Source organism: Cladophialophora immunda, assembly GCF_000835495.1.
Source record: "Cladophialophora immunda strain CBS 83496 unplaced genomic scaffold supercont1.3, whole genome shotgun sequence".
NCBI lineage: Eukaryota > Fungi > Ascomycota > Eurotiomycetes > Chaetothyriales > Herpotrichiellaceae > Cladophialophora > Cladophialophora immunda.
The window spans coordinates 2645848-2659619 of record NW_015622543.1 but is presented as its reverse complement, the minus strand read 5'-3'; the positions used below and the strand labels follow the sequence as shown (position 1 = coordinate 2659619).

At 52.1% G+C, this 13772-nt stretch overlaps 4 protein-coding genes across 8 annotated transcripts; 2 read left to right on the top strand and 2 right to left on the bottom strand.

The window, feature by feature from the left end:
* Positions 1 to 1359: 1359 nt before the first annotated feature.
* On the top strand, positions 1360 to 4670 carry PV07_05368 (uncharacterized protein). The gene is made up of 3 exons (XM_016392257.1): positions 1360 to 2197; positions 2256 to 2320; positions 2376 to 4670. The coding sequence occupies exons 1-3, from the start codon at positions 1935 to 1937 to the stop codon at positions 3755 to 3757; spliced, it is 1710 nt and encodes a 569-aa protein (XP_016249776.1). The 5' UTR covers positions 1360 to 1934; the 3' UTR covers positions 3758 to 4670.
* Positions 4604 to 7231, bottom strand: PV07_05367. Of its 3 annotated transcripts, XM_016392254.1 has the most exons (3): positions 6856 to 7231; positions 6647 to 6793; positions 4604 to 6600 (listed from the first exon to the last, which is right to left on the bottom strand). In XM_016392254.1, the coding sequence occupies exons 1-3, from the start codon at positions 7102 to 7104 to the stop codon at positions 4978 to 4980; spliced, it is 2019 nt and encodes a 672-aa protein (XP_016249773.1). In that variant the 5' UTR covers positions 7105 to 7231; the 3' UTR covers positions 4604 to 4977. The 3 variants fall into 3 exon arrangements, with proteins under 3 accessions (XP_016249773.1, XP_016249775.1, XP_016249774.1); XM_016392256.1 differs by lacking the exon at positions 6647 to 6793 and having other exon boundaries at positions 6821 to 7231; XM_016392255.1 differs by having other exon boundaries at positions 4604 to 6793.
* A 152-nt stretch (positions 7232 to 7383) lies between these two features.
* On the top strand, positions 7384 to 11144 carry PV07_05366. Of its 2 annotated transcripts, XM_016392252.1 has the most exons (4): positions 7384 to 7670; positions 7735 to 7941; positions 8013 to 8272; positions 8331 to 11144. In XM_016392252.1, exons 1-4 carry the CDS (start codon positions 7591 to 7593, stop codon positions 10562 to 10564), a joined length of 2781 nt encoding a protein of 926 aa, XP_016249771.1. In that variant the 5' UTR covers positions 7384 to 7590; the 3' UTR covers positions 10565 to 11144. The 2 variants fall into 2 exon arrangements, with proteins under 2 accessions (XP_016249771.1, XP_016249772.1); XM_016392253.1 differs by having other exon boundaries at positions 7384 to 7941.
* Positions 11023 to 12961, bottom strand: PV07_05365. Of its 2 annotated transcripts, XM_016392251.1 has the most exons (3): positions 11794 to 12961; positions 11259 to 11737; positions 11190 to 11211 (listed from the first exon to the last, which is right to left on the bottom strand). In XM_016392251.1, exon 1 carries the CDS (start codon positions 12283 to 12285, stop codon positions 11812 to 11814), a length of 474 nt encoding a protein of 157 aa, XP_016249770.1. In that variant the 5' UTR covers positions 12286 to 12961; the 3' UTR covers positions 11190 to 11211; positions 11259 to 11737; positions 11794 to 11811. The 2 variants fall into 2 exon arrangements, with proteins under 2 accessions (XP_016249769.1, XP_016249770.1); XM_016392250.1 differs by having other exon boundaries at positions 11023 to 11737.
* Between the last annotated feature and the right edge of the window lie 811 nt (positions 12962 to 13772).

Sequence of the window (13772 nt, the reverse complement as noted above, 5' to 3'; positions counted from 1 at the left end):
GGCTTGGAAAGTCTAAGAATAATACCAGCAAGAGTCCAGGCTGGTCGGTCGTCTCGTATTGACCCGTGCTTTTCCACACACACAGCAGGTCATTCCTCATGTTCAAGTATGCCAACGTGATTTCCGCACGCGCCCTTTTTGCCCAGGGCAATAACGCAGTGCCCGGTCGGCTCGGGCTTATCGGTATGGAGGGTCAGTTGGCTTGACCATGATGACATGGAGAAACAAGACTAGAGGACAAAAACAGAGCACAGCTCTTTGACGTGCAGCTCTCCTAGATGTGATAGGCCGACAGTGGTCGGTTATTGCACGGGGCAACCTCGCGTCATGGCGCATGAACCTTGTCGGTCCTGTGCAAGGATGGAGGTCTGGAGGCTCGTAGGATGCGCTCAAGGTTCTTTAGCCTTCCTAACAGAGCGTTAGCTTGAGGAGAGGAAGTTTCGCGCCCAGATGGGAAGCTCCCCATCCTGTGATCAAATTGAGTGCGAGGCATTGGTTAGGACATGCTCGCGAAGCGCTATGGGGATGAGGTCGGGAAAAGATTTTCAATCGAGATCCGGAGATGGGTCGAGGATATTGCGACCTGGCAATGGACCAGATTATCGGATGGCGATCAGCCGATCAGATGAAGGTATCGAGGCTTATGACATGGTCTGCAGGAGAGCTTGGTGACGGGAACACGAGAGAGGCCATCTGAGTGGTTGTGCGATAACACGAGGAACTTGGAACAAACATGGTGTTGCAGCTAAGGTGGAGAAAGTTCTGACGAGGGCAAAGTTTGCCAAAGTCTCCGTGACTATAGGTAGGCCTTAGGGCAGGTCGCCCACTGCGAGGCTCCAGGTACAGAAACTTGACCTGTGAGACTGGGGACCATCTGAGCTGTGGAGGTGGAGCCTTAGGCAGCCTGGTGGGCTCGCGTTAGGCTGGTTAAGTAGGAATGGGCAACACTCCACGGGCGTCGGGGCGGGCGCAGCTGAAGTGTGTTAGGTTTGTCAGTTCCCTAGGCGGTTACCTGCTCCGTACTTGGGGACCTGGCAGGACTGAGTTGCGCTCTCGACCGTCGTCCACCCGGGCTTCTGGTCTGTGTGTGAGGGTTCGTGTGCGTGCGTGCGTCTCGAACGGTAACTCCCTGGTGGTAATCATACTTGATTATTCGACCCATCTATACGAGTAGGAGGGATCATCCAGCGCCTCCAGCGGCTGTCAGTGCCAGTGCCAGTGCCATAGCCAAGCGGTTGTTCGGTGCCAACCAGACTTCTGGATTCGCAGCAGCTACCAAAGGCGGGCCCCGCAGTGCGTCTCTAGGCCTTTTGGGGCTCTTGGTCTCTGTACCTTGCAGACTGCAGTGAATCCAGCGAAGCCCCAGCGAGTCCGGCTAAGCTGATTCTGCTCCCACCGTCGCCCGCCCACATCTCCAACTTCAATGCTGCCCAGCAACAACACTGACCTGACTTTGCACCAGCCTTAAAACTCTCCTTCTCCCCTCCTTCTTCAAGCCACCGAGCTGCAGGTCGGACGCTTCTTCTCAGTCTTCTGTCTCCTGTCAGTGCGAGAAGGGGCTCCTGCTCGGTGGTCTGTCTCTCCATTGTGCATTGGGCTCTCCATCCCCTCCGCCTTGGAGCATCACTGGCAGACAGACAGACAGACAGACAGTCGGCCACATACCCACGAGCCCTCGGACCTCTGAGCAGTATGATTGCTTAGAAGCGACCGGCATCAAACTGCCCAAGCCTCAGTTGTCACCGATCGGCCAGAATTCCATCCACCTCCACCGAGATTTCGACCTCGACGTCCTTGTGCAACCCGACCTTTTCGGACGAGATCCAAACGAACAGCGCCCTCTTCGGCACTATTCAGGGACAACCTTCTGGAAGGGTGGTTTGTCAGGAAATATAAGAGGTAGCAATTGAGTCAAGGCCTTGTTATCCGACAACATGATTGAGGCTTCATCGCCCTTGGCTGCCATGCAGCCTCCAGCGTTCTTGGGCCACTGCGGTGGTGGTTACAGAGCGGACGCTCCTCCGTCCTTTGCGTCGTTCGCGGCTGCCAAATCCTTTGCCACGAACAGCTTCAACTTCAGAGATCTATCGATGAAGAAGCCAAAGTCGGACTACTTCAGCCTCAAATCGGTTCGGGGTTCTTCGCCCACGGCCAGCCTGGCTGCCGACCTTTCGCAAAATTTCCACATTGACCAGAGGTCTGTCTCCAGCCTGCAACGGAAGACATTCTTTATCTCAGTGCTAACGAGAGGTCAGTCCGCAAGTACCAACTCCACGGAGGTCACTCTTTCCCAATAGCTTGTTTGCACAGGACGGCCAAAGTGAGTATAGGATTGCTGTTGGTGCACGAATCCCCAAATTGACGTGGCAAAAAAGGACACCTGACTACGCCTCCTATACCGTCTTCTTCTCCCGCACCAAACGATGTAATGGACATGGACCTCGATATCTCACCTCTGCCGCACAAGATGCCCTTCTCTACAGTGGCAATAGAACTTCAGTCACCCACACCAGATCTGACACCCTCAGAGACCTCGTTGTTGTCGATACCCTCACCGCCTTGCGGTTCCCCCACCGAGCCATTCCCGATCAATCTCCCTCAAGACAGACGGAAACCAGGATTCTTGCGACCTACATTAACCAGAGCTAAGGGCTTCAGTACGGGCAACCTGCCCCAGAGGCCTGCACCCGAAAGTCAGCTACCACCATTCAAATTCGGCAATGGCAACTATTCGAGCAAACCTGCAACATCTTCCTCATTATCTCTATCCGAAATATTTGCAGACTCGCCAGGCCAGGAGAAAGTGGTCCCAAGGTTGGGTGCACCAGCCTTTGCTCCTCCAAGATCTCGCCCGAGTCTGGTTGGGTCTGGACATTCGTCTCGCAATGGTTCTCCTGTCGGAACCCATATGAGAAAATCTTCAAACCCTCTTGTCAGACCTCGAAAGCAGTTCCGGCGATCTTTGAGCATGTTTGAACACCCAGAAGACGTAATGAAGCAAGAAAAAGAGAGACTCAGCCCTCCACCATTGCTGCCTTCAATCATGGACGTTGAAGCGCCTCATATTCCTCAACTACCCCACTTCAACCCCGAAGGTGAAACAGGTTGTCTGCCTAGGATAACAAAGGAGACAATGGTCTCAGTCCTAGATGGTCATTTCGATCATCTGTACGAGAAGCGGGTGATAATCGATTGCCGATTCGAGTACGAGTACGATGGCGGCCATATTGAAGGCGCTGTCAATTTCAACGACAAAGAAAAGTTGTCGGCTCAGCTTTTTGACGTCGAGCCAACTCCACGAGCTCTCCTGATCTTTCACTGTGAATATTCTGCTCATCGAGCACCTCTTATGGCCAAATTCATCCGCAACAAAGACCGGGCTGTTAATGCTGATCGCTACCCGGCACTCACATACCCTGAGGCCTACATATTAGATGGGGGCTATAGCACGTTTTTCAAAGATTATCGATCACGATGTTACCCTCAGAACTATGTCGAAATGGATGCAAAAGAACATATTCTTGACTGCGAGCGTGGTCTCGGAAAAGTGAAACAACGATCCAAACTTCTCCGAGCCCAGACCTTCGCCTTTGGCCAACATTCACCCTCTCTTGACTCCAGCCCCACTGCTATGGGCAGGAGGAACCTGGACAGCGATATGGACATTGACATGGGTCTGCAGTATACCCCTGTTGCTGGACCAAGGCCTGGGGTCGACGCCCTGCGCACTCGCAACCATCGAATGCTGTCATATTAGCGGTATTCTCTCTTCAACTTCAGTCGCGTTTTAGCCCGGCGTTGGGAACGGTGTTACCTCATCTTTCAGAGGTCGTTTTGGGCGTCGGATGAATTGAGCTTTGGTCGCAACCTGCTAGCGATGTTCACTTCTTGAGCTCACGTTGAGCTATACCCTGGAATTCCTGTCCGTTCTTTGTGTATCCATCATTGTGCTATACCAGCGACTCGGCATAGCTTTGGCAACAGAGACTTGGTTGGAGGAACTCAGCACATGACATTTTCCTTTACTGTTTTAAGACGATCTTCAGCGTTGGAGCTTGGAGACGACGACACAACCAACAGCGGCTTGGTCCAGACAGCTGACCGACCTTTTCCTTCCAAATTCCCAACACACTTTGTGTGTGATTGTCAAGTCGCAGAGGGAATGCTCTCCACGAGCAGAGCACCCTTGCGACGGCTAAAATGGAACAAAAATCCAGACCAATTCAAACCTCCGACCTTTTCACAATTGTTGATCTCTCGCTTCAGCAAGCTCTCGCTCTTCTCGCACCAGCTTTCCAGCAATGTTTTTTTTGGTTGCTGTGCTCTTTCTCCACCTAGCGTATCTGTGTTGTGTATATTGGGTCTCTTTTTTCACCGATCAAATACTTGGGCAGGCTATTTGTGGCTGTCAGGCGTTTGGGCCGGTGGTGAAAGCATCAAAAGGAACAGGATGGCACTCGGGCATCATCATTTTCATCTTCACCATGCTTAGCAACAGCATGAGCAAGGCGATAGATCAAGGCAGAGTAGCACTTCCTGCAGCACAGATAGACAGCTTGAAAGGAATTGAGTACAACATGAATACATTGCGATCCACAGACTTGACATGCTTCTCTCTATCTATGTTGTCTACCAGTCTAACAAGGCGAACATCCGTCTGAAATCAAAACCATAGCACCCATCAACTCCTGCGCACCTCTTCCACCTCTTCCGTCTTCTAACTGGCATCGCTTTTGTAGTTTTCAGATTCCTCTCTGCTGGCCTGGCTGACTGAATGATTGGATGGATGGCCTGTGGATGACTGCACTCTGCTCCTACCTGTGCATGCGTATCCCCCGGCCCTTAGATCTTCACCGTTCTTTTCCCCCGCGTGCTCTCTCTTTTCTCCCTTGAACCATCTTTCTGGTCTTCGGTCCATGTTCCCATTCTACCTCTTCTGCTGGGCTCTGTCTCTTTGCTCTTTTTGTTTGCTTGATTCTAAATTTCTTCTTCGTCGGTCTCGTGTGTCGAGCCAGGATCCGGCGTCACCGCCCCGGGCCCCGCCGCCGCAGTCATTGTCATCATCCTCCCCTCCAGAATTGCGCCTTCCCAAAACAGTTCCACGCTCTTGCACAGCTGGCTGAACCCCTCTGTCATGATCAGGTCGCAGAAATAAGTCCTCAGCGCCGTCGCCTGTGTCGGCTCAGGTAGCTTGATCCACGCCTCAAGCCGGGACTGAGCGGAGGAGAGGTCGAATGCCGGGTCCGCGGAAAGGCACTGCTGTGCGAGGTCGAGGAGAGCGCTGTCGGGTACAGGAAGGGTTGAAGATTGTGGCTCTTGGGTATGGGGCGTAGCCCCGGGTTCCCGATGGTGCGGAATAGACGTGGGTTGAGGTAGGGCTGTAGTATGTGCCTGAGCGGCTGGCGAAGCTGGCGTTGCTGGGTTGATGATGATCTGGTCTGCTGGCGTACATGGTGCAAGTGCAGCTTTGGGAACGCTTTCATCGCTTCCTTCGATATATTGCATTGGAATCGACGAAAGGGCTCGAGATACAGGGCGAGTCAAGCACCCGGTCGTCGTGCCACCGAGACTTGAACTACCCTGAGCTGGGTGGAGGTCGGCGTCGTACTCTGTTTCGGCAATTTCCACGCTCTTCCTCTGGTCGAGCTCGGTCGGATTATTTTCCAGACATGGAATGCTTCGGGACTCGGTGGTCGTAGTGTTCGGCAGCAAACTGTATCCCGGTTGTTGAAGTAGTTCATCAAGAGTCGGCACCCGCTTGTCCTCTTGTGCTTTCTTTGTTGTAGTCTTCTTGCGCGATGCGGCAGTTCGGGGCTTTTTGACTGCTGGCGCCTTTGCGGGCTTGTTTGCCGCGTTTCGCTTTCCCTTACCTTTCGCGGTCGTGGTCGTGGTAAGGCTTGAGTCTTCTTGGACACTTGTGAGTTGCTCATCAATTCGCCCTATCCTACCGACTGGACCATCGCTTCCGCCTGTAAAGGGTGAACAGGTGTGATGGTTGACTTGAGATCTTGTAATTTGCGATGCTAATTGCGCTCCATGAAGCCCTAGGTCTGTGTTTCCCAGCAAGGCCTGAAACTCGGGGTACTGAGACGCTATGGCCGATTGCCGGCTGCGTATATCACCGCCACGTTCGTCTTCTGATTGGTTTTGCAAAGCAAGGGGTCTTCTGAGATGCTGTGTCTCGGGAACCAGAGTAGTGGCGGTGCTAAGTGCAAGATTAGATTTGGGATATGCACGCCCAAGATCCGGCGTCTGCACCGGGCGCAAGTCTCCATCAGGTGGTGGTCGTGCACTCAAAGAATATTGTGCTGGTTGTGCAGGTGCCACAAATCTCTGTGGAGGAGCCATTGGTCGAGACACACAGAGAGCAGACATGTCATTGTTTGTAGTGTTTTCCCTCGAACCAGGTATCGACAGTCCAATTTGAGAAACGGAGTCGCTAGGTGTTACGGGGTTCAATGCGGCTGGTCTTGGTGCGACTTGTGGTTTGTGAGCTGGAAAGGTACCGGCTTCGACGGTGGGCACATTCGCCCTCGAGAGCATCTTCATGGCTTCGTAGTAGTCTTCATTCTCGGAGAAGCGAATCTGAAAACGTCGGATCTGGAGTCTGGTGAGTATTGAAGGCTTGGATATGGGTCTTTGTCACCTGTCCATTAGGCATGGGATATTTGATTGCAATCATAGGCACTTTGACTATGATGGCGACGTGAGGGACATTGGCAGTTGGTGCGTATCGTGCATCAAATAGAGCAAGATGGGCGTCGACCGCCAACTCATTGAGGTCGAGTTCTTCCTGTAAGCTGATGAGACTTGCACACACCCGGAACAGAGCGATTCTGAAGTGGTTTCCTATACCATGACTTCAGGATCTTGCAGCACTTTGAACGTTTGACACTCCTCAGTTCGACCATCTCTCAGCTGAACCGAGCTGGTTTCAAAAATGGCGAAGAGAACACCCTTGCTGGAGAGATGAATCCATGGTATGGGAGCAATGCTTTCGTTAGATACAGTAGCATAAGAAAATTTGAGCAAAGGGAAACACAAAGGAGATGATTGGGAGAGGGGTTGAGATCCTTGAGAAGGCATTGTGGCGTAACTCAACATAAGTACAACAGGAAATCACCATGGAGATGTACGCGAGGTGGTGGTTTGGACAGAGATGTCAAGACCGCCAGGAAGACATGGTCTGGGCAGTGTGTTATGGTAGTCGAATGTAGGGACCGAGGAGACGACGGTGACAAGGCGAGATCATTCAAGAGGGAACTTGGAATGCAGGTACCGCTTCATTGGGCTTTAGCGACGAGGCGGCCAGTCGGAAATGACGATCCGCGCGGCGGGAGCCGAAAAAAGTGAAGGCGCCGCTTCAACTTCAAAGGGCAACGACAAAAGGGCAGATGCGGCCAGCATCGCGTCGATTCTCTGCTTCACTTCACTTCACATCCACCTCATCTCTCGACCCAACGATCCTAGACCACCCTCCTTGTCCTTGTCCTCCTTATTGACCCCGCGGTCCGCGATGACCCCGTCCTACTCAGCACACATTACCCGGTGACACTTCGATCCGAGTGCGCTCGCGCAGCGACGACCAACATGGCAACCCCGCCCCGCAAGATGATCGAGGACGAGGAGGAGTTTCTCAGCGATGTTGCTGCTTTTCACGAGAAGCGAGGGTGTGTAGATGCCTGCGCGGGCACAAACAGTCCATCATGCTGACGGCGCGCGTCTGTGCGACAGGACCCCCTTCGATCGCGAGGGCAAAGTTAGTGGCCGGCCCATCTCCTTGCACAAGCTGTACAAATTGGTCATGGACAAAGGCGGATATGATGCTTTGTCGGCAGAACGAATGCAATGGAGGACCCTTGTCAAGGAGTTTGGCTTTGGCAAAACCCATGAGGCCGTCATGACATTTCAACTCAAAACGGTATATTACAAGAATCTTGCGTGAGTGACACCAAACACGGCTTCTTCTGCTGCTGCGAACCCTTCACTGACACATGTTCCTCCGTCAAAAGCGCGTACGAGATTTCTACCTACTGGGGAGAAGAGCCGCCGCCACGAGAAATCCTCGAAGATCTCAGTGCTAAAGGAGGTGATCTGCGAACTCGGACCCTAGAAAATTACCCCGTGCCTCACCGTCCTGCAATCGAGATGGCAATGCCGGACGGAGGAGCAGAGTCAGAAGCAGACTCCAGCGAAGACGAGATTCAGGTCACGCCCAAGCGCGAAAAGACTGAACCAGAAGAGCAAGGAAGCGCAAGCAGGTATCCCACTCGTATGTTCCACACATCACACCAACATCATTCTACCTTCTATTAACACGTTTCTCACAGGCCAACTGAGACAAGACCCCAAACGCACCCAACTGTTCCAGCCAGATACTGCACCTACACGCGGTCGTACTGTCCGCGCGACCGATTCTCCCTCCGCTCCGCCCCCCTTACAACAGCCTTACTCAAACACCTCAAATGATCCTCGCAACCCTAGTTTTGACTGGTTCGATAAATACGAGCCACGACAACCCGTCGCTTTGACCCTTCGACAAGTTCACACTCCTGGGAATGACCCTCTGTATTACGCTCGCAAAGCGCATGCCAAAGCCGTGAACACGCCACGAGTCCCGCCTGAACCACAACAATTCCTCAAGTCATCCATTCCAACGGGTATGAATGGCCCAAATATCTACCTGAGGTGCCTCTATGGCCTGCGATCGGGTGTCCAAGAAGAGCAGGACTTTGCCTTACACCATTTGGTGAAAGTATCATATGAGCGGGGCGACAAGTACAAATTCGAAGGATTTCCCTTCCTTGCCGAGTCTCTGCTCGAAAAAGCCCTGGAGATCACACAACTTATCTGTGGCATCACATGGGAGGTCAGCTACGAGGAGGATGACGAAGGCCAATCACTCAACACTCTGAATGCGGCCCTCGGGACATCAAACTTGCTCGCGCGTATTCAAGCTATCACCCCCAAGGTCGTGGATAAGGATTTGGAATCTGCCGAATTCTCAGAGAGATTGGAGAAGTTAAAAGAAGCCGTCCTCGTCCTCCGCAATATGGTGATTCTCGAAGAGAATGCTGTTTTCCTCTCGAAATTTCCCTTGTTCAAGGACTTCCTCACAATTGCCCTCTCACTCCCACACCAACCCAGAATTGTCGAGTACAAACAGTCCGCTCTCGAAGTTACTGAACAAGTCACCAGGTACTGGGAAATGAAGCCCCAAGATCCGCTGTACATGTCGCTCCTTCCATACCTCGAGTCCGATGACCGCAGTATGATAATTTCAGCTTTACGGTCGATCAACCGAATCGGACTCGAAATGGCTGATGCACACCGTCTCACCGACGTACCTCTGTCGACAGTGGAGCGATTGTTTTCATTCACCCTTCTCGACGACAACGAGCTCCTGGAAAATTCGCTCGATTTCCTCTACGAATACACAGCTATCCCGGAGAATAACACAGAACTGCTCTCGAACGCATTCCATCTTCTACCAAACATCATTTCTCGCCTCACGAGTCTTCTGCTTTACCAGTCAATCACCCACGAGGAAAACGTTGTGGCGAAACCAACGCCTAGAATGGCATCGATTCCCGCCCCAATCCCTATCATCCCCCCTGAAGTGCATGCACATCTCTTACAATTTGTCGAGCCCGAACGTTCATCCAGATGGCTTCGGTGTTGCTTTGAGGAGTGTCCGACTGAAGACATCACTCAAATCGCCATTTGGCAGGCATACCAGGGCAAATTCGCACAGAATAATCCCGTCCCCGCGGCTGACTTCATCAAGAATGTATCAAACACATTCGTCTCAGCCCAGGCTCAAGTGATTAATGGTCCAACACCAAGATTCATCATCAAGGGGATTAAACCACGGAGGATTCTCGTCGATCTCCAAGGCCGACCTCTGTTCAAATGTCTGTGGGATATGTCTCGTCCTGATATGCAGGACCAGAGCGGCCGGGTCCACCCGCGAAATCTATGTCCTGTCTGGCATACAAGACGTGAAACTCTATGGAATCATATTATGACAGACCATCTGAGAATTGAGAAGAAGCCCGAAGGGCGCTTCGTGCCAAAAGACGGTCAGGGGTGGATATGTCGCTGGACACATTGCGGACGCAAATCTGCGATAACGAAGAGCAGCGAGATCGGGCCTCACATGCGTATGCACATTCCCCAGGCGGCCAGTGAACAGTCCAAACTCATCCACGAGTTGGCGCAAGACATCAAAGATCCAGACCCTGTCCAGATGAAGCACGAATGGCACTACACAGCAATGGATCAAACCAACCATCCCTGCGGCATACCCTGGATGAGTGTTATGATTCTCCGGAATTTGGCGCGGTATGCCAACAAGCATGGCCAGCCCTTTGAGAAAGACGGAGTTAGGCTGAACGAGAGGTTATTCGGAGCTCATAAGTATGCACTCTTTCATGTGTTGAGCGTGAGCCGGACATTGCGGGATTATGTCAATGACCTTCTGAGAATGATCGAGGAGGGTCAAAAAGATGAGAAGAGGGGCTTGAAGAGGGAGCGCGACGTTGAGAATGAACATGGAGAGTAGAGACTGAGAAGATGGTGTCAACTTATCCAGGTATGGCTCGACTACCGGGTGATGTGGCGGACACATGGTCTTGGAGAAAGGCTGGTATGGGAAGGTCATACCGTTTCTCTTGTGCATTTCCTATCGCGGTGACAACTATTTGGCGCGAGCTGGCGGGCATGAAGGTTCACTCGGATGCGGTCTTGGGTCATTCGGTCGGCGCGGATCGCTGGATGCCCTTGAGGGTGGCATTGCAACTACCGGGGCTTTTCTAAAGACTTTTTACACAGTTCGAGCTGGATGATGGCATTCAGGCTGGAAGTGTTACATCCCACGGCCGGCTTGAGAGCATGGCCTACTTCTTACGGAAGACGAAGGTTGGCTTGGAGACAGAGCGGGCAAGGAAAAGCAAACAAAAACACAAACAGGAAAGATCTTGACGAACGGCGACGAGCGGTGACGAGACAAGATAGGATGGGCAAGTTTCAAGAATTGGCATTTCCCCTTCTATTTCGAAATGCTAAAGTGCCTACTCTTTTTCTGGAATGATGAAATCCATTTTCCTCCTCTATCAAACCCTATGCCCGGGTCGTATGGCTTGTGGCGGGAGACGCATGTGGGTCTTGTTTTTGAGTGTGTATCGTATCTTGGGTCTCCATATCGGCTCTCTGTGACTATCGTTGAGCACCACCAAAAGGTCAACGGGGAAGCTCACTCATCCATCTGGAATTGAATCTGCTAGTGGCACGTAGCAGCATGTGTGGTGACGAGCTGGGATAGCCAAAGTGCAACGAATGGACGTTTCCCCCAAGCATGTGACTGCAAAACTGGCAATATTGTCAGGTGGTTCCCCCAAAAGTGGTGCAGAAACTGTCGCGCAAGGCTGAATCCCCCCTGAAAAATGTTGACGGAAGCTCGAGAAGGAATCTGATGCCGGCACAGACCGTCATATTTTGGCTTGGGCGGAGCAGCCATCACCGGATTCTTGCTGAAGCTCATTCTGTCGCCGAAGGACTGGGTTATGTGTTGTCTTCTTTCTGTGCCAAGATCGAGTGGGTTGCTTCGGGAAAGGCAGGGCAGGGTGCGGCAATATCGCTCAAAGTGCATAGTGGTCGGGAATGGCGAATCGACGAGAGGTTACAAATGCCTTCGGGATATGTCCAAGGAGGTCAATGAGAAAAACAGAAGGTCGTTCTGGGCTGGAGTTAGAGCACTTTGTCGACCGTATGATGAACAAATGAATCACTCACTGTAGCAGCGTGAAAGATTCAAGAAGAACTCTTTTTGTCGGTTGAGGCAGAGTTGTGAGAGGTCTTGTTGCTGTTATTGCTGTTTTTGCTGTTGTTCCTGTTGTTCCTGTTGTTTCCGTCGTGGGAACCCCCTGACATTCTAGCACCGTCATCGCTCTTCTTCACGTCACCATTGTCTTTGCTCGTGGTAAATCCTCCATCCTCATCTACGCGAGTGCGAGGACTGACTGAGCGTATCTCGTTAGGTGCTGGTCTCCGTCTCTCGCCATTCCAGATATTCTCGTTGAACACTGGGGCTTGTCCACGGGTTGCCGTCAGCTCTCGCTCATTTCTCGCCTGTGCATTCGGAGTGAGTCGAACTGCCTGCTTGGCCTCTTCTTCGGGAGTCTTGAATATCCGTTTGCGACGCAGGCTTCCACGTTCCAGTTCTCTCTGTTGAAAAAGGTCCCTCATGCGTTGTCGTCCGGCTTCCTGTTCTTTGAGATGGTCCATGTCTTTGGGAAAGGCTGAGATGAACCAGATCTGAGTAAAGATCGGTTGGCTCTGAGAGTTTCCGGACAGCTGAAATCACGCAGGTAGTTATCCTTGGTGTAGGGTGCTCGGGAGATAGGGCAAGGAGGCCTCTGTCGGGCTTGGCTGATGAAAGAACGACGAGTTGTTTGTTCCATAAAGGAGCATGCAGCCTGGGCAGAACCATGAATGATGAAGCAAATGCGGACTGTTTTGAAGTTCACCTGGAGATGTTTGATTCACCGCTTTCAAAGGCAGGGCAGAATCAAAGTCGGTGTATGGCCCAAAGAAAGGACAGAGCTTGAATATCCTGTCCATCGTATGCTTTGTCACCGTTGGTGTAGGTGTGGTGAGCTGCACCTCCAACAGTCTGGGATCTTGTAGCATTGGGCACCGGGTGGTGTCTACATGGGAAAATCCAAGCATTCATTCCAGCTTCAAGTCGTGCCAGTGCAATCTTATGACGAGAAAGGCGCATTCTCTTTGATGGAGCTCTCCGACTCTCGTCCTGGGTCTTCTCTGGTGACTTGGCTCAGGAGTTGTGCCTGAAGTGGGAGGGAAGATGGGAGAGGAAGGGATCCTCGTTCGAGCTGAATATACATATACAGTGACCATTGCCCCCATACTGGGGCTTTTCCCCATGCTCTAGTGATGGAAGAACAGGGGTTGTTTCTCGTGTTGAGCCACGACGGAAGTCAAAGGGGATGAAAGCATGTCGACCAATTTAGGAAAAGACGAGTTGCTGCTTTTAAACAATGTCTTGGACACGAATGACGCGCGCCTTGCTGTCTGACCATCAGATTCTGTTCTTTCACACATCAGCACCATGCAGCTTGTCACTGTCCCCATTCAGGCCTGGGTCCTAACACTGCACTCTAACCAACTGCTCCTCGCTTGTGCAGGGGCCAGAATACTCTGCGGAATGACACGCAGATCAACCGCCTTCACCCATACATCCACCCTGGTCCAGGACCGCATTCTTCGGCCGCTCACACTGTTCTCAAGCACGTACTCCACAGTGCCCCGAGGTTGTACACATGCTAGTCGCATCCTTGATGTTAAGAGCTGGACAGTTGGGGAATGTGTCGCTCGGTGCCTTGTCGTGGTTGACCTGGTCTTTCGGATGCTGGAAAGAGTAAAGAACCGAGCTCCGAATGTGCGAATATTTAGTCTTACAAGGGAGGGTTCTGCGAACATGAATCTACTTTCACTAAGGTGACTGTGCTGTTCTATACAACACTGGCTCTCTTTTACAGCATGGTGTGGACTTGGCTGCGGGGTCTACACTTCAGTATCTGGGCGAAAGTCCGTCGGAGCATGCAAAGACAAGCCAGGGCTGTGTGCAAGAGGGAGGTGAAGAAAGAGGTATAAGGATGCCCTGATTATGTTCACACCAAAGAGCGGACGATAACACCGTGGTTCCTCTTTGCAAGCGAAAACAGCCGACGGAATCTCCTAACCTCCCACAG